A 21,047-nucleotide genomic window follows, 5' to 3' on the forward strand; every position below is an offset into this window, starting at 1 on the left:
ATATTACCACCGCCATGTCTGCTGGAACCCGTTACTAGGCTCTAAATAAATCATATCCACAATGATTTTCTGTAGTGCTATGGAAAATGGAAAAAGCTTGTGTTATTTTTAAGAACTAGATCAGACCGCTAGAAATGTAAACGTGTTGCAGAATGGAATTGGTTTGCACCTGCGTTGTTTCAGCTTTATCTAATGTAACTAAGATAGAGAAACTCACAAACTCAGTCTATTCGGGATTCTTCCCTTTACTTGTTCTTAAGAGTAAATCCTTTGGAAAGGCCGAATTTTCAATATTAAAATCTTATCTGCCAAAACTGATATGTCACAATGTCATGTTGAGGATTTATCAAAAAATTGATTTAAAAAAAAAAAGCATTCGCGTGCAGGCATATTGCTACATTGTGTCCCAAGGCAGTGGAAAGACATAAACCACTCCTCCTTGCTTCATTCTTGGTGCACTTGGTAACTTCTGCAAATGAAGTAAATGGAGATGGGTGAGTTAGTTATATTAATTGCGATCCGAAACCTGGCTGGTTCCTGATAAACAATTCTAGATATATGATCCAAATGAACTGATGTCACCTTAACAAGATCTCTAGCTGCGGGATTCACGGTTGGCTGCCTCTTGGGGATGTCTTTTGCACACTGGTCTCATGCTGTGTGAGGGTATAGGCAGCCATGGAGCAGTAGCTGATGGTTTGTCAGAGCCTTTGAAGAAGTGTAAGGGACAAGCCCCGAGGCAAGTAGCCTTTCTAGGGATCCTCACCTCCTGTTTGTCACTTTAATCTTGTGAGCAGGCTAAAAAAAGGAAGCTGATTCTTCACCAGACCTTTACATGGCAATATTTTTTCCCAAATCTTCTCCTTTGATTCAGATTTCTTGTGACAAAAACAGTACACAGACACTAAAACAAAATCTTAGTGTCTTAGTGTTTATTTTTTCTCGTGGCATAGTAAAGAACCTGTGTTTATAAAGATATATATATATCCATATATATATAGATATATATCTATATATCTATATATATATATATATATATATATATATATATATTTATATCTATATATCTATATCTATATATATATATATATATATATATATATATATATATATATATATATTCTATTCCCTGTGTTAAATCTTTTATATTATGACTTTATATGGTAATACTACTTTCACATAGTGCTGGATTGTGGCTATTTAGAGCTCTAGACAGAGAAGCAATTTTAGACCCCTTCTTCTGGTCCTCGTAGGAATGCTATCATGTATGAAAGGGTCACAGGGAGCTCAGATTATTCTAGTAATGTCCACACCACTCCATATGTCCTGTTTCAAAATTATTATAGACATGTTTGGTCCAGTTCATGATATATTTTCTTGTGCAACCGTCCCTTGTAGATTTCCTGTCTTCAATGCAGTTAACAAACTTTGTATTGTTTAAAGACACCCAATAGTTGTTATATATTTTTATTTGCAAGTAAAGGCTACAAAATGATGAATCGCTGTAGAGGATATTGTATGGGAGACAGGTGTGAAGCAATCCAGAGTTGTGTTTATTAGATGCTACTACACTGGTAGACTTCTGGATTATGAATGCCTTTTGTTTTACTGTACAGTTGTTGTGCGTTGGTGCTCCTCCAGGTCTCTTAATATGTTATAAGTCAGGACTATGCGGCCTAATTCTAGGGTCCAGTCTCGTAGTTGAGGGAAAAAAAATCAGGTCACGAATAGGAGAGATAGCAATCGCTTCAGGCAGTTGTAAGTGCTTGTTATCACACAAGGACGTCTGACAATATGTTGGGAAATCTGTTTGCTAGTGTACACAGAAGTATGTACTGTTCATGATCTGCTACTTAGATCAATGAGATCTTTCCAGCATAGCATAAGAGTCCTGTGGATGGCTGGTGTCTCTTAAGCATCTGCCTATCTGCGGCTGACCTTACTTGAGACAGATCAAATAACTAAATGTCCTTTGGGATTATTGAACTAGTGACTTATCTGCTGCTCAAGCCTTTGTATATGGAGCTGTAGAGCTGTAATAGAGGTACATAGGGCCTCGAATATAAAAATCATCATGCAGAGGTTTTTTTTCTGTTGGATTCCGTACAAATCCAACAGAGAAAATAGCATGCCACGCTCCATTTAACGCCGTATGTAAAAAGAATTCTAATTATTGTCCTATGCATGCCTATACTTTTAGGGTATCTTCATCCTTGATTTTTTGGGCAGATTACTCACATTAAAACACTGAGGTATAAATATGTCTTGTATTTGTAAATCCTGCCTGAGTATTAGGGGCTGCACACTATGTAAAATGACAAGACGTCTGCAAATAAACATCTCATGTTTTTTCTGATGTAACAAGTAGTTTTTCTTTGCTTTGATGAATACTTATTGGCTTAGGTTCTTTCTGCAGATACACCTTTGCCCTTATGTTGGGTAAATGCAGGGTAGATGTGTATAGCTGCCTGCATAGCCCATTCTAGCTGTTAATGCTATTGTAAAACAATGCTTTTCCAGAATCCTTATTATGCCATCATTTTTATATTTTGTTCAGTGGAGCCTTCATTTTAAAGAAGGCCGGCAAGGGTTAACTTTGTGATTGATGCACCTCACTAGGGTGACACCTTGATTATCCATGCTCTGATTAACAATACACACTTAGGGCAAATTCACCCTTCTCCCAAACTGAAGAGATTCCAACTTTTATTTTTTTGTTCAGACTATTCATTGAAACACATCGATGTACATTTTATATAGCTGCTCTTTTCTTCTATATATTGTATTCATATATGTTTTTACTCTTTAAATAATTTTATATGTAATAGGATTAAACAAAAATATGCATCTACATGTGGCTTCCATTGATATTATGGGTGTTGTGCTGACACTTATTAGGCTCTTGTGTGACAGGAATTCTACTAAAATACTTCATATTCTGTTAGATTGTAATGCAGCTGTTAGCAAATTAATTGACCTTTCTAATTATGTTCTTACGTTTTTCTATCTATCTAATATCTATCTATGTCATATCTATCTATCTATCTATATCCTATCTATCTATCTAATATCTATCTATCTATCTATCTATCTATCTATCTATCTATCTATCTATCTCATATCTATCTATCTCATACCTATCTATCTATCTATCTCATATCTATCTATCTCATATCTATCTCATATCTATCTATCTATCTATCTCTCTCATATCTATCTATCTATCTATCTATCTCATATCTATCTCATATCTATCTATCTATCTATCTATCTATCTATCTAATATCTATCTATTTCATATCTATCTATCTATCTATCTATCTCATATCTATCTATCTATCTCATATCAATCTCATATCTATCTATCTCATATCAATCTCATATCTATCTATCTATCTATCTATCTACCTATCTATCTCATATCGATCTATCTCATATCGATCTATCTCATATCAATCTCATATCTATCTATCTATCTATCTATCTATCTATCTATCTATCTATCTATCTATCTATCTATCTATCTCATATCTATCTATCCCATATCTATCTATCTATCTATCTATCTATCTCATATTGATCTATCCCATATCTATCTATCTATCTATCTATCTATCTACCTATCTATCTCATATCGATCTATCTCATATCGATCTATCTCATATCAATCTCATATCTATCTATCTATCTATCTATCTATCTATCTATCTATCTCATATCTATCTATCCCATATCTATCTATCTATCTATCTATCTATCTATCTATCTATCTATCTATCTATCTATCTCATATTGATCTATCTCATATCTATCTATCTATCTATCTATCTATCTATCTATCTAATCTTTTTGTATGCATTTTGTTTAGTTTTTTTTCTCCCCAGCACATTAGACAGACCTTTTTTTTCTCAAAGCCTCACTATTTTTATGTGGCATCATAATCGTATAAGTTCATCTTGTTAAACAAAATATGACTGAAGTACACATCCCAAGGTTCTTCTGGAATCCTTATTTTACTGAGTTCACTGGAGCAGAAAAGCAGAAGTACTTATGCTATCTCTCACTGTAAAGCTGTTATCTTCGGCTTCCCTTCCCCTTTGCAGTTCCATGCTACATTACATGCCATGCATATTTAAAAGATGCGGTAAAATGAATTTATCACTGCTGCCTCTGAGATAACAAATGTTTTAAACCCACATATATATTAACTGTTTAATAGCTCCAAGTGCCGCCGTAGTATCTCAGATTAGCAATGTTATTTGTAAAAACAGCACCAGTTAACTCTCTAGACGGATAGAAGCAAAGTATATATTTCACACTGTCTACATTCCTTTAGGTTTGTTAGCCAAGTATATTAAGTATTTGTGATTTAATGTAACAAGATGACACCATCATATTTTTACGTGTTCTTTACTCTTGCACAGGCTATACCTTTATATTCAGAGTAGCCATAAAATGTCACCTTAATGTTCATGCCATTAAGAGAAGCCTTCTGAAATATCTTGCTTAATTTACTCTGATGACTGCTACAAATACTGAGCAATATTAATAGGCTAAGTTGTAATTATGCAGCTGACGTATATTTTACAACATACTGAAAGTGGACAAGACATCAACCAATTAGAGTCCCATCGTGGTGGGACATTTATGGCAACCATAAACTGTACAAATGCACAAGAATAGCTGCTGCACAGTTTCATCTTTGTCTCTACTTTTGTCTTGTATGAAACCTTAAAGGAGTTGTACCAACTTTAAGTTATCTCATCTCCACATAAGAGGGGATTATCTTCAGATTGGTGGGGTCCCAGCAGTTGGACTTTACTGATCCCAAGAGCATTCATGTGGGGACCTTCAGGACCCTCATTCCTGGATTGTTAGGGTTTCCAATATTCAAAATCTCACCAATAAGAACATTGTATCCCCTGTGTCTTGGGAATTACTTTAAAGGTTGTCACAACCCTTTTAACTGCCAGCCTCTTTCACATCTAAGGCCGGCTTCAAAAGAACGGATTTGCATTGTGGAATTCGCAGTCGGCATCCACAGCAAATACCGTTCGGAACATGCTATTGAAAAGCACTTCTTCCTGCACACTTGTGGAATCAAATTGTGATTTCCACAAGCGGAGAGAAAAATCGGAGCATGTTCTACTTGAGTGCGGATTCCGGATGGACAGCTTCCATTGAAGTCAATGGAAGCCATCCAGTCCACGGCCCTTCTGCATTTGACATTTGGGAAAGATTGCGGATTACACGTCATCGCCTAGCGACGGCATGGGAAAAATAAACATTTAAGAAAAAAAAACTAACTGCGCATGTCCAATGGTGGCTCGCCACAGCCATCCGCAGTACAGATAAAGAGAAAAGACAGGCACATGCAGACACTAGCTGTGGTCAGAGCCGGATTCCGCTGCAGGCCCCCACATGTGGAATCCGAGCCGTTCGTGTGCAGCTGGCCTTAAGGCATCTTTATGCATTAGATAGACATAGGTTGATGGTTGATCAACTGTTGAATGCACAATACACCGATGCAGCCAAACTAATTTTTGTCCTTATTGGCCATTATATTTTAAAATGGCTATACATGTTCAATGACAATGGGCATTGGACAAACAATCTTTATAGGGACATTCTTTGAAGGGAAGATCATTCGTGGATGAAAGATTTTTGTAACACTGTAGGATCTTTTATTCGACTTTCAGACAAAAATGTCAAATACGTCTGACTTCTTTCCAGATGTTGAAAGTCTGTCATTGTTTGGCTAAAATGATTATTCTTTGTTATATTAAACCTGACACACATTCTTTGCGGTTGAAGTTGTACACTTTTATCAACGTTAGTCTAATGTGTATAGGCGTCTTAAAAATCTCTTCGACAAGTCACCATGTGCTGCTGCAAACTGCTGATTATATTATGGTGTTCATAACAATTAAAACATATTCCCGTGTATAATGCAGTGTGATCAGGGTAAGCAAAAACATACTCAGTTAATGGGTTTCCTATGATATTGGCCCTTCTTAAATTGAGATAAGGAAATTAGATTAGAAGCACCACTAGGCACAGGGAATGATGTGAGTGATACATTCCTTAAGCAGAGTTGAGAAGGACCATGGTTCTATGGATGCAGCATGACTGTTTATGGACTTATCTTAGGGTCCTTTTACAGCAGTTCAATTCTCCGCCTGGTATAATGCGATCCAAATGACACACATGTAGATTGTGCGCTCGTTTAATTTTATTTCATATGGGCTGAGATTCGGCTTATCGGGCTGAACGATCATTGTTTGATCATTGTACAATCATTTGTCCCCATAGGCTGGCTGTACATCTCCCCTTTTACGCAGGAAGATGACCTGATGATTAACAAGCATTTTTTTACTTACTGAAGTCCACTGTTCAGCCAACAAACAAGCATTTGCTCATTCTTTGGCTTATCGTAGGAAGTTTTACATGGCCTGATTATTGAGGGATTCATGCCTGATAATTGAACTGTGTAAAAGGACCTTTAGTACAGGATGGTCACTTCACATGTATAGAGTTTAATGTAGTCTGCAAGTTCATATCCATTGCTGGATGTGTGAGCTCAAAGAGCAAGCACTTTTAGTAAATAAGGGTTTTGCATAGAAACTGGGAACCCTTTTTGATTACCCAAGTAGGATGAGCATGTGATGCACCACTTGGCTTTACAGTTGACTATCTCTACTTAACAGAATTAATGAACTAGTAAATATTTATTTGTTAGCTTTGTTTATAGTTCGGTTGGAATGAATTAATGTTGAAGTAAACAACCTGCTCTCCCATGATTCATCTTTCACCTTCTACTTTTCTTACGGAATATAAAAACATTTCTGAGTCACCTTTCTACTGTCTGTTGAAGTAGGGATACACATGTGCAAGAACCACTGTTTACTTTATTGACAAGGAAGGAAGCCAAAAGCATAAAACCCCTTTACGAAATGCTCTGTTTTATATAAACATTGTCATCGAGATATATGTAAGTTCATCAAATTTTGGCAGGATTTACATTGGCATTTGGAACATCTATCCTCCTATTCACCAAAAACTGTAAAAGTGGCCATAAACATTAGATGAATGTCGGCTGAGTCTGCCAATTTTGACGAAAAAGGCCGACCGTCTAATGTTTGTGGAAGTGTCCTGGCGCTCCCCTGACACTTTTGAAAATGTTCAATGACCCTTATTGCTTCATTGTTTAACAAAGACTGGGTTATGGTTATTGCACTTTCGTTTGGAAATTTTTTGGAATGTTGAAGACATTGCTCAACGTCTATAACTAATATTTGTTTTGGTTTTTTTGCAGCCCATGATCTTCCCCAAAACAAGACCTCAGCAGCGGCACAGAATGGAAGCCACTTGCAGTGCCTCTCAGTCCACTGCACAGATGATATTGGGGAGTCAAAGGGTAGAACTCCTGTTCCTACGTGGAGATCCCTTCATTCTGATATCTCCAACAGATTTGGGACTTTTGTTGCTGCCCTAACTTGAAAAATGGAAAGAAAACCCACATTCTTTTCACTTTGCTAAGAAGCCGCTAATGATAGGTGGACTAATTTTTTTTAGATTGGTACCTGTTTAGTGGCTTTTGGACTTGCAAGGGTTAGTTTGAAATAAACCTCATATTTTTGGATATTTTGCCACAGTATGATACCAGTGTTAATTCTTCTTCATCCAGAACACTTTGCGCATTTTTCTTACTTTTATTTACGTCATTTCCCTGTTTCTCTGTAAACCTGATGTATGGTTATCTGGGCTAGAGAAGGGCTTTTGTATGTCAAAATTATATATGTATTTACTTTTGTCTTTCTTTTTTAGTGCTTCATAAAAATATTATTTCTTTTGTAAGAAAAAAAGTTGACATTTCTATTAATCTTTTGTATCATAATAGACTACAGCCGATCCATAGGAAAAGAAATAATATTGTTGGGACCGTCTTCATTATTTTGTGATCCCTATATTAACCGCAAAGAAAATGTTACTCGGCCTTTTTTTTATTTTATTTATTTAATATTTTCCCCCGGGACTCTAATTCAAGTTCTAAATGGATGCTCACAGCTATTTTGCACATGAGGTTATATGTCAGCTTATATTTTTGGGTGATTTGTTGCAAGATAAATGACAGAAGATATTTTATGCTTACAGAGGTAAAATGCAAGAATTCCCACACCCCATGCTTAAACATCCACGTTAACAAGCGGACACTTATTTTTTATTTGTCCCCATTGGCATGTTAGTGGGTTATCAGTCTCTGACTCCTGACTGGTCAGGTTGTCTATAATTGAAAGGACTTCTTTGATGAGCTTGATATGTAGGCCTGAAATCATAAAACCATGAAAAAAAAGTTTATTACACAAACACTATCTGCTATAAATATTCACATTAATATCATTTATACTTGTTTGATATTATTGTGCAGAGCTGTACAGTGTTTCACTTCTAAGAATGTCATAGGTTACAAGCAGGCAACACATCTCATGATTACTTGTTGGGTTTTTGTGATCTTCCCATGTTCAGTAAGGCTCATTCATTTCCATGCAACTTGTTATTTGCAGAATCGTAATTAATGCCAACAGATTAACTTTAATAAAAATGAACTGTATAATCTTATTCCATCTGGTATTTCTATTGAGTTCTTCTACATAATGATTTAACTGCAATGTCCAATGCAGTGGCCATAACTGTTAGCGGATTTCATGTGTTTTGAAGGTTACCATTTTCTTGATATTTGGTGGACTGTTGGTAATGAAAGGAGTGTATGTAATCATACTGTAGAATGCATGGTCCAGGACTTCGAAGGATCCCTTGCTTCACATTGATGGACATATGCCTTCTCAAAACAGACAGTACCCAAGGTCTATGAAGAAACATTTCAACATCTTCTAAGTATTTCTGGAGCTAGAGGGTATTGCGTTGCATGACTAATTAAGTCATGAATTACCTTAAGTTAAAGCTATTGCGGTCAAGTAGTCAGCAACATCTATGTTTAGAAGGGGCTATAGTTGGAAATATAGCAGAGTGAAACCAAACCAGTATTTGAAAAATGAACAGGACAGTTGTGTCTACAATTGTGTGAGGGTTTCTTCTCCAAACAGAATTCCATTGCAAAATAACCATTCAAAACTCTTGTCAACAGGTTGTTCGGATTGTGAAGACTTCTATTTAATGTATTACATGCTACAACATACAGCTATTGATATCATGTCGGAATTACATAACTGACTTACTGAATTGATGGACTGTTAAAGCTGTGTGCACATTCTGGATTTCAAGGGTATTTTGTTGATTAGTAATATCCAAATAGCTTAGAAAACTGCAATGTACCTTAACTAATTGTTTGGCAGCAGATAACAGTAAACAGCAGATTCTCCATAAAACAATTGCAATGGAATATTTGGTTACAACAATGCCTAATTACATGGCCATATTTTTCTATTAAACATAAAACAAAACATTTGAAGGAAAAATAGAGTTGAGATGTATTGGGGATTTTTATCTGTATCGGTGATCCAGTACTGTCTACTGCATTGTCTATGACATGTTGTGATGAGACTAGGGTTCCACCACAGCCTTTGGTTGCTGAAATTGTTTTTATGCTTTTGGAAAGGTCATCATATTAGAATTTTTGCCTACAGCTTAACAGTGAGGTCTCTTTAGAGTTGCTGTAACCTGCGATTTTTCCACAACCAAGAGTGACAATAGAGCTCTAGCTTAAAGGCCCATTTAGACACAACAATGATCGCTCAAAATTCGCTCAAACGTCAGCTTAAGTGACACTTTTGAGCATTAATTATGCATAAACTCTTAAGTAGTTACTCAGCTACTTAAGAGTTTATTAGTGTGCAAATGAAGCCTTTTGCAGAATGCAGATAACAGCTGGAGGTCTGTTATCTGCATTCAGCTGCTTTGTTCCTGAGCTGGACTGCAGCTGAAAGAATGCTATCAGCGCTATCCTGCTGAGAACTCAGCGTGCAGTCCCGATAAGACACATTGCTGACTTCAAGCTGGCTTGAAGTCAGTGATGAATGAAAAGTGCACAATGGGCACACGTTTAGACGCAGCGATTATCACTCAAAAGATGGCTTTTGAGTGATAATCGCATGTCTAAATGGGCCTTAATGGTACAAAAACTTCCACTTGTTAGACTCTCAATGTAAATGGACATATACATTAGGTGAATGCAATTAAGGTCATGGCTAATGAAGTGAGGATCTTTTATTCCTCCTATGTATGACCCTAGTGGTCTATCAGATCAGTACTTCATCCATGTATACAATAAAATTAATATCATTCCATGCCAACAAAGAGAGAAATATAAGTCTCTGGAGCTTGGGCCATCAAGTCCACTGTTTCTATGTGTATTGGAATATGGATATATATACATACATCTGACTCTATTACACTTGCCAACCTTACTATAAACATGCTTATAAAACAAAAAATATCAAAGCTTAACATGTCATCATGTTCTATTTCTATATAAAGTGTATTTTTTTGTATAAACAAGCATAGAAAAATTACACTGATAATCTCTGTGCTTGCAAAAGTATATTTATTGCGGTTCGGTTTACAGTAAAGGTGTTATTTTTTTCTGGAGGTTTGTAGTCATTAGCCATGTATACGATTATAATTTGCAGATATTAATATTCTTCTAACAATACAAATAGCGTGGTACTGTGTTAGCCAGAAATATCTATGTGATGTTAAATACTCTTGTATTAAAAGACTAAAGTATTACAGAGGTGATCCCTTTATTGGCTAACCAGAAAAATTATATTCACAAGCGTTCCGAGCTCAGAAGCTCCTTCGTAAGGCAGATCACAATTCATTTGTTAGTTGCCCGATGAAGGAGCTTCTGGGCTCTGAACGCTTGCGAATATGATTTTTCTGGTCAGCCAATAAAGGGATCACCTCTGTAGTACTTTTGTCTTTTTTTATACAAGAGTATTTAATATCCCTTATATTAATGGCAATTGCAGTGTGATGCCCAATAATAAAACGGGGACGAAAACAAAGGCTGTAACATTCTAGCAAACATTAGGCTAATGGCTTAAAGTGGTTTTCTAAGACTCAAATATTGATGACCTATCCTTAAGATGAGCTGTTGATTGGCTGGAATCGTTAGGATAGGCCATTAATGTTTAGTTCAGTGGGGTCTGAACACTGTGGGATCTCCTTCAATATGCAGAATGAAGTGTCATGTCCCACTTATTGTTTACATGGCACAGTAGTTTACTTGTTTAATGGAAGTTGTACTGCAGCTCTGCCACATTCACCGCTGATCATCCCAGGGTCCCAAGGGTTAGATCACCAAGAATCAAACATATATGACGTATTCTAAAGACAGACTGATACTTTTTAAGTCCCAGAAAATCACTTTAAGGTCGCAGGGTGTACCCGACATTCTGCTAAGTAAACCCTATGTCTCTGTGATATCAAATAGATAACTATCAGGCATTTTTGTCTGTGTGGTTGCAGAAATCCATGCATTAAGTGGGAAGTGCAGCTGCAAAACAGGGTCTGGATTTTTGGCACATTTTCATTTGCAGGTTTCTCAAAATATCTACATAAAGTTTTATATTTTCAGACTATGTAACATGTGTAAGTGAAGCTCTACCTTATACATCTCACACCAAAGTCCTTCTTCTACTCAGTTTTTTGTGCTAGTTTTGTATAGAGTTCTTAGTCCTTTTTATTCATTTTAGCTGCAATCACTTTCACATAGGCCTCATGCATATATACTGGATGCAAGGAGGCAACCAGCATGTTGTGCACTATGGGTCCTCACTATTGACCTCTTCTGCGCTCTCTGCTGCCTCCATAAGGTAAATATTCTCCTGTAGAAGCAATGCAATGTACATGAGGTCTAATGCAAGGGTATGGAAAAACTCTAGAATAGTATAAAATATGTTTAAAATATAGGTGCAGATATCTGTCCATTAACATGTAACTAATTGCGTTTTACAAACCATTACTATAGTTCTGTAAAGATCCTTTATCTATCCCAAATGGTAAACATGAATTCAGTAAAATACTAAGAATAATATAGCAGGAACAGCTCTAATAAAAGGTTAAAATCAGATTATGTTCTGTAAGAGCTAATATTAGTAGAACAGAGACAATCAAATTATGGCTTTAGCAAGGATCAACAATTATCTGGTTTTTAAAACATTATACTTCATCAATTACCATATATATTTCCAATTTACTGATAAGCATTTCCCCTGAGATTAAGAGTGCAAATGTATTTATTTCATTGGATTGTCCCCAGAGGTGTAGCTGAAAGCCCCTTGGGCTCTAATGCAAAATTTGAGCCCATCTATTATATGACATTTATAATACTGGTGTCTTCCTATATGGCAGAGGAATCTTTTGGGTCCCTGATTAACCCTTCTCCATCTAGCATTAAAGGTGTTTCCCAGTTGTAGACTGTTGATGGTCTATCCTTAGGATAGGTCATCAATAGTAGATTGGCAGGGATCCCAGGCAATGGACTCATTCCCACTAATCAGTCCTTCAATGGGCTGATGCACTTATATGCTGAACTGAATTCTTCCAAAGCAGACAGCACCATTCTTACTGTAGGGACCAGGCTTGGCATTACATGCCGAGTTCCCAATTAACTGAATAGGAACTTTACATGCAATACCAAGTAAGGCCACTGCAGTAGTAATGGAGCTATCAGCTTTCTACAGAAATCAGCCCAGTGCACAAACATAAGAGCCTTGCAAACAGCTGCTTAGTAGTGGTCCCAGTCAATGGGCTCCTGTATATATATTATTGATGACAATTTCTGAGGATAGAGTATTAATAGTTTACAACTGGAGAACCTCTCTAAGACTATCTGTGGCAAAAACGTTTGGTTTTCGATTTTATTGTCCATGTAAATTGACGTAAGTGATATATAAAAAGTGCAGATATTGTGAGTTCCTATGGGAACCGTGGGATACAGAACTACATATATACATCTGCAGTTCAGAGTTATGAATTTTTTGTAAGACAAATCCATTAATACACTAAGGGTGTAACAGTTTGCATGTTCGCTCGGGCGGCCTGTTTAAATACAAAGATAAATAATTTATTTTATTTTTTCTAGGATCGTTCAGTCAATCAGTTTGCGATATCGGTGAATGAGAACGACTGAACGATCATTGTTTAAACTGAACGATTAGCAAACGAGCCAACCATGATTTTCATGCTTGAGCAATAAGCGAATGTATTATCATTCATTGTTCAATCGCTGGCCATGCTTACCTTGAACGATTATAGTTCAAATTCGAACGATCCGGCAATGTTACTGAATGATAATCGTTCCGTGTAAAAGCACCTTAAGTCCACCAGGATGTATGAAACTCAGATTTCGTTATTAGTCTGCCTTCACGGGTTCTCTCCACTAAAGTAAACAGGATCAAAACTAAATATCCAATCAATCTGACGAATAAACTGCTAGGACCCTTCTATATTTAACCCTTTAGGAGCCTATTTCTTTTCATTTATATTTTAGGTGTAGTTTTTAGGTATATTTTAGGTCTCAGTGTTGACAACCCGTTTTACAAAAAGTATCTAAAAGTTTCCTAACACTTTTCCTATTAAACGAAGGTCATTACTTTGGTCTTTACTACCTTGCAGTATTTACACCGGTTAAAAAAAACTTTCTTTTTATGTTTATTTCAAGTATATCTAATTTTTGGAAAGGTTCGTCTAGTAATACAGCAATACCTGACTTGATTCACTACTATAGCAGACATTTGTATCCTGAGAGTGTAAATGTATTTCAATAATGAACCGATTTAACGTTAACCTCCTATAAATGTCCTGATTGTAACATTTTTCCAAGAAGGTTGCTTTTCTTTTTTTTTGTGTTAATGAATCCCTCATTTCACCAGACAGGAGAGGCTGTGAATTAATTTTAAATGTAAACAAGTATTACTCCTTACAAACAGTACAGCTTTAAAATATATGTGAGAGCAATTCATGTTTCATAACATTTGCTTTATGGAACTGGGGGAAAACACTGGTAATCAGTACTGCATAGGAAAGTCTTCTTAAAATGTTATTGCACATGTAAAATATGGAAATGTTACTCTGCTGTGTGTTAAGCAATCTGTAATCTTTTATTGACTATTGTTAAATTCATTTTTAAATTCTTGTTTGGAAGACTGTGACACTAGCTCATAAAACTGAGTGTTATTTTTCTCTTTTTTTTTAATCTGTAAAGTGCAGTCTTCTGTATTCATGCATATTGTATATATCTGTATATGTTTTACCAACAAACTAAATAACAATAAATATGATGTTAATGGTGATTTTGTGTTTGCATAATAAAGAAGCCAAAATTCAGATGTTAATAAATAAGTGTGCTCACGAATATTAGGCGGAGTTCACACTGCTGTCGCTGCTTCCTTGTTTTTTGCGGATCGATAATGGATATTCAGTATTCATTATAATCTAGGAGTTGCCCCACTTTTAACTATTGGTGACCTATCCTCACAATAGGTCAGCAATAGGTGATCGATACAAACTGTCCTTCCCATAGGCTTTGAATGGGTCCATAAGGTTCCTTTTTGCTTTTTTTTTACTCAATGCAATACCATTCTGGCTGCCAAAAAGCATCAGATACCTGGTGAACGTACAAGCATTTAAATCTGAGGCGGAGTGGGATTCTGGGATGTTCTACTGAGAACTGAAATTTGCCATACATATTAGAAGATCCACCATCTGATGTATAGGTGGGAATCCCGACTCTCCGTAGATGGCCATGCACAGTAGTTGTCAGTGGGACCGGATGGCCATCTAATGAGTAAGGTGGTGTTATGACTTTCCTCCAGCGGCAGATGTTGGGAGAAAGAAGAGTTAGGCCAATCTTTTTTTATTCTGAAGGAAGATAATCTGTTGCCAGAGGTCTCTGGCAAAGCCAAGTGTGCACGTGTAAGGCCAGCATTACGGAGTATGTATAAAATGAGTATAATATACAGCAGAGGTCCCCAACTCCAGTCCTCAGGGACCACCAACAGGTCATGTTTTCAGGATATCCTATGGTAAGAACACCTGTGGCAATGTCTGAGCCGCTGACAATAATTACATCACCTGTGCAACACTGAGGAAATCCTGAAAACATGACCTGTTGGCGGTCCCTGAGGACTGGAGTTGGGGAACCCTGATATACAGGACCAAACTTTCCCTAGAATAGCCTTAGAAGTTCTACAGTCCATGTGTCTATTCACATTCACTATAATCAATTAAAAACATTTGAGACATTTTTTACATCTGTGATGGATACTAAAGGTGGCCAACACACCCCATGGGGTTACCGTTGGGTTTCTCACTGTTTTGTTGAAAAACGTAACACTACATGCTGTACAATTTTTGCCATAAAATCTTACGGAATAGCTGTCAGAAGCTCCGAACTGAGCCTCATACAAATGTGATAAGAGCCTTACATCAGAGTTCTCCATAATTATGTGGTCAATGCTGGCCATGTTTGAATTTTCCTCTAATTTTCTAATTAGCACTAAAAACATTTGGGCTGCTAAAATGACTGCAAGTCAACTGACAGTCATTTGATGGAGAAGTCATAAATAAACATCAACTTTTATGGATCCATATGTAATTCATAGTTAAAGGTGATCTACAGATTTAGTTAGGGCCTTCCGTCTTAGACTGCATCAATGCCCTTTTCTAAAGTCACTCGCTAGTTCAGTCTATACATTAAGGATGTTACCGTTTTCTTCATTAACTTCTTTTGTCCTACCAGTAGCACTGAGTGGAGACACAGGACATTATAACACCCTCGTGTTTCTAAAGAGTTGATACTTGAGATGAGCGAACGTGCTCGGCCACGCCCCTTTTTCGCCCGAATACCGCGATTTTTGAGTACTTCACTACTTGGGTGAAAAGTACTCGGGTGCGCCGGGGGGCGGGGAGAGGTGTGGCGGCGTGGGGGGTAGCAGCGGGGAACAGGGGGGAGCCCTCTCTCTCTCCCTCTCCCCCCCACTCCCCGCTGCAACCCCCCGCGCCGCCACGGCGACCCCCGAATTTTTTCGCCCGAGTACGGAAGTACTCGAAAATCGCGGTATTCGGGCGAAAAAGAGGCGTGGCCGAGCACGTTCGCTCATCTCTAGTTGACACTCATTTTGTGAATTTGAGTGTGGTAGCATGTGATCCCTCTTGGTGCTACTAAGGGCTTACTGATGAAAGAGAACTCTCATTACCGTAAAAGGCATTCTGGCTTTCAATTCCTAAATCAGAATCTAAAAGGTCGATGGATACTATTGTACCCACTAGATCTGTTTAATTATAGCATTAGATGACAATTACATAAGATGTTTTTAAAATAGAAGATGTTAGAGGAATATTAAGATGTCTTACCCTTTTGACTGTATCTTATTCTACCAACATACTGTCGGCTATGACTACGCAGGCAACTTGGTTCTTGCAATGTTAGCTCTTCCATATAGAAAGACACTATCATTATTGTTAGAGAAGAACTGATTTGCTGGTCCCATAACTAGAATTATCACATAATAACAAAATTTGAGTCATGTGGCTAATAAATACTTAGTGATCTCTTTATTAGGTACACCTAGAGTCCTATAGTATTATTTGTTTGGTCTTCCAAAATTATGGCGAAGATGCTGTAGTTTTGCTGCAAATTCACAACATGTGAACCCTGGGATCACTAAGATGGATATATTGGGGCTGCGTGTTACAAGTGTATTTTTCACATGCATAATATGCAGTGCACAGTTAAATATGCATGTAATATTAACATTAATACACACCAAAATAAGACTTGCTGGTATATTTTTTCACATATGTAATACGTAATATGTAATACACATGTCTGAATGGCCTAATATTAATCAATAGGTATTACACTCACAAAAAATGTGCATGTAATACGCAGCCCCCATACATTTGTGTAATGAGCTCCAGGGTTTGCAGAGAACAGTGCATAAAGCATTGACTATGCCTGTTAAGTACAGAGATCAGACAAGAATAGTCAAACTTCAAGAAGACAGGTAGGCGACAGAATTTGTAATAGCTACGTATATGTGACAACAGTGGTATGTGGAAAGAAATCTGTGAGCACACAGCATGGGACTGTGAAATAAATGGGCTACATCCAATGAGACCACTGCAGAATCAACTCAAGACAGCTAAGAACAGGAAACTAAGTGATACGTTTATTACCAGATATATGCTAATTTTCTGCCATACAAATTTGCAAAACTTTGTGACTTTTTGCTAATTTGTACTTTGTTGACCATTTTTTAAAAATGCTTAAAAAAAGTGTATGTTATTTAGTGGGGAGATTGGGAAGAGGGAGTGTTCACTGTGTGAGATAAATAGTGTGATGTTTTAATAGTTTGAACTTTTATGAAAATGGTGATACCAATTAGGATTTGCTTAATGTTTAGATTTTATTTGAGTGTGATTGTTCTCAGTACGGTTAACCAAGTAATCTTGTAGATATGATACCTTTTAATGGCGAACAAAAATACATGACGTTATGAGAAAATTGGAAAGAGGGGGTTGCACTTTTCATGTTTTTTTAAATCTTTTAAATATATAAAAACATTTATTAAACATTTCTTATGTTTTTTTCTTAGTCCCACTAGGGTACCTATACTTGTGATTACTTGGACCATATACTGGAAAAAAGGCCCTCCTATAGCTATGATAATGGAATTTTAAAAAAAAGTTATGGATTTTGAAAGGCAACGTTAAAAAAATAAAAATGTAAAAACAAAAAATCTCAGGTCTTGAAAGGGTTAATAAACATTGTTTAAATGACCATGCTTAGGGTCCTGGGAGATAAATTGTCTCTGATGGTTTAGCAAGTTGGTGAGTGCTTGTTTATTAGTACTTGTAGGAATGGTTATTCATGCAGTTGTCCGTTCCCCCCATTTACATAATTGTCTACACAATCGTATCTGCTAACAACAAATGATGACTTTTATGTCCACTTAGAAGATGCAATACACAAGAAACAAATTATTGTTCGATCACTAGACATTTTTCTACAAGGCACTACCTTATTCTTGCTGACTTCACAATTCTGCTTGCTAATTTTCCTAATGGCACTATATACTGTACATGCAGTCTAATGGAATGGAGAATGTTCCCAGTGGTCTAGCCACACATAGGTACACCTTGGTCTTTGTGAGAAACAGCAATTTTAGCATCTGTAGATGAATTCATTTGGATAATTGAGTTCATCTAATGTATCATCTTTCATGGGTATAAATTACTTTATCTTTCCCACTTTCCAAGTGCTTCCTTTTTAGCAAATGTAATGCAGTTTTAGTGCTTTGTGATTCTTCACTCGACAATTAATCACCACATGTCTTCCAGCAAGCAATGTTTTTGTTATTGATGGTATTCTATTTGTTAACTTTAGCTTAATATTTCTATAAAGCTCTTAAAAACTAGCATTGTGCAAACATGTATTGGGTTTATCATCTACGAGCAACCTCGGCATTCTATTGACTCTTCTGCTTCCTGCGTTAATTTCCAGTTGGCTTTCCATATCACTGCTTAGCTGTTATGCAACCAGCACAGGCTCCAGCTAAGGCCTAGAACGGGACACATAGGGGAAATTTATTAAGACTGTCATTTCATACATCGGTCTTCAGTCTTAATCTTAAGTGCGCTGGAGTAAATGTGGCAATACACATTAGATAGTAGACTGATGGTTGGACAACTGTTGAATGAAGGGCTGTCTTGTGAAGTGATGCATCCATAGACTTTTTAGCCTCTATTAGCCATCACTGTTGTTCAAATTGCAGCCAGCATCACAACCTCGATCAAGGTCCTTTAAATACTCCAAAAATCAGGCAGCACATCCAAGTCTGGTCTTCAAACTGGCCATCATGTTCAATGACATTGGGCAAGATATGAAAGGGACCTTCCATTCAACGACAAATCGTTCTTAGAAGAACAACCGCTCATCAACACAAAAGATCTTTCATTTGACTATCAGCTGAAGAATTAAAACATGGCGGACTTCTTTCCAGATGGTGACTTTCTGTTATGTGTCGGCTGAAACAAACATTTGTTGTTAAATTTCACCTGACAAATGACAGTTTTGGTTGATATCATCCATTTTCATCAATTTCAGTCTAATTGGTATGGGCACCTATAGATGTGCCAAACATATTAAGATGCTAACAAATCTTAATAAATTTGGCACATCTTTGGCTGTCCATGCATCACAGAATGAAATCTATGCCAGCTCGAAACTAGCTTAACTTTGCACTTAAATCTTTGGTGTAAATTAAATGTATACGTCTGTACAGCTGCAGGAGACCCCCCCCCCCCTCTGATAAGCCCTGCTTACTTTATTGAAAAGTGTTGAGAACAGTGTACAATTAAAAAAAGGCACACATTTTCAAGCAAAAGGTTGTGTGCCAGAATTTGTAACTTTTTCCCGCCAGAAAAAAGCCCTTGATACATTCCGCCATGTTTTTACTAGAATGGAGCCACACAATAAAGTGATAGTTTAAGTAATGAAGTATATCATCTTTGGTCAAAAGATGAATCTTCAATATTTTCTCATGGATTCACACTTTAAGGTGCCCGAGGAGCTTGGACAGCTATCGGATGTATGCTCCTTCTGCCAACGGCTATTCTTCCTGTCCCCCATCCCCATACTACTTGGGTAAGTGAACATGAGTTCTCATTAGGCAGTCATGTTTAGCATTGGCTTGTATTGTGAACAATGGATGGGGCGTGTAGAAATTCAACATGCCTTTACTTTTTTCCCTGGACATTTGCTATCATGGGAGAGTCTGGACACCTTCATACACATCAAATAGTTTGCAGTTCCTACCACAAGCAGCAGGTTCAGTGAACTTCAACTAATGTGTATGGGCACCTTTATTTATAGTAAACTTACACAATGTGATAATTGTTATCTATTTTATTACAAGCACTCATAAGGATTAGAGATGAGCGAGCGTACTCGGCCGAGCTTGATGCTCGTTCGAGTATTAGGGTGTTCAAGATGCTCGTTACTCGAGACGAGTACCACGCGATGTTCGAGTCACTTTCACTTTCATCTCTGAGACATTTGCGCGCTTTTCTGGCCAATAGAAAGACAGGGAAGGCATTACAACTTCCTCCTGTGACGTTTCAGCCCTATACCACCCCCCTGCAGTGAGTGGCTGGGGAGATCAGGTGTCACCCGAGTATTTAAATCTGCCCCGCCCGCGGCTCGCCACAGATGCATTCTGACAGAGATCAGGGACAGTGCTGCTGATGCTGCTGCTGCTATAGGGAGAGCGTTAGGAGTTATTTTAGGCTTGAAGAACCCCAACGGTCCTTCTTAGAGCCACATCTGACCATGTGCAGTACTGTTAAGGCTGCTGTGAGCAGTGTTGCACATTTTTATTTTTTTTGTATATCGGGCGTGCAGAGCATTGCGTCCTCAGTCTGCAGTCCTTGTACATAATATAGGGCCAGTACTGGTGAGGCAGGGAAAGAGATATACTGTCTATATAGGCAGTGGGCTTTTACAAACAAATTTGGGAAAAATACTATCTTTGGGCTGCCTGTGATCGTCTTGAGTGTACTGCGTCTCTGCTGGGGGTAGTAGTCCTAATTATTACGCAGCTAAGTGTTACAGCAGGCGTGCGCAAAATTCTTTCCTGGTTCTGCGTTGCCCGTTACATCACCGCCGTCATCCCGTCCAGAGGGAAACAGTCTGCATGTAATTTTACATAGTATAGGGCCAGTACTGGTGAGGCAGGGAAAGAGATATACTGTCTATATAGGCAGTAGGCTTTTTCAAACAAATTTGGGAAAAATACTATCTTTGGGCTGCCTGTGATCGTCTTGAGTGTACTGCGTCTCTGCTGGGGGTAGTAGTCCTAATTATTACGCAGCTAAGTGTTACAGCAGGCTTGCGCAAAATTCTTTCCTGGCTCTGCGTTGCCCGTTACATCACCGCCGTCATCCCGTCCAGAGGGAAACAGTATACATATATACGCTGCCTACAGTATCTGTCGGCTGTCTCAGCTCAGCCTTTAAAAAAA

The 21,047-nt window shown here is 37.5% G+C and overlaps 1 protein-coding gene across 2 annotated transcripts in view; it reads left to right on the forward strand.

Annotated features, from left to right (window-relative positions):
- The window catches only part of MN1 (MN1 proto-oncogene, transcriptional regulator), a 54,259-nt gene extending 43,513 nt beyond the window's left edge, over positions 1-10,746 (forward strand). Inside the window, exon 3 of one of the 2 annotated variants that reach the window (XR_010792842.1) lies at positions 7,316-7,413. Coding sequence is in view for 1 of the 2 variants with exons in the window: in XM_066603689.1 (XP_066459786.1) it covers positions 7,316-7,500 (185 nt within the window). In the remaining variant the exon portion in view is untranslated. Of the gene's footprint in view, positions 1-7,315 lie in introns of both variants that reach the window. The other variant, XM_066603689.1, reaches the window with a different exon arrangement.
- The last annotated feature ends 10,301 nt before the right edge of the window (positions 10,747-21,047 follow it).

Source organism: Eleutherodactylus coqui, chromosome 5 (genome assembly GCF_035609145.1).
Source record: "Eleutherodactylus coqui strain aEleCoq1 chromosome 5, aEleCoq1.hap1, whole genome shotgun sequence".
In the NCBI taxonomy this organism is placed as follows: Eukaryota; Metazoa; Chordata; class Amphibia; order Anura; family Eleutherodactylidae; genus Eleutherodactylus; species Eleutherodactylus coqui.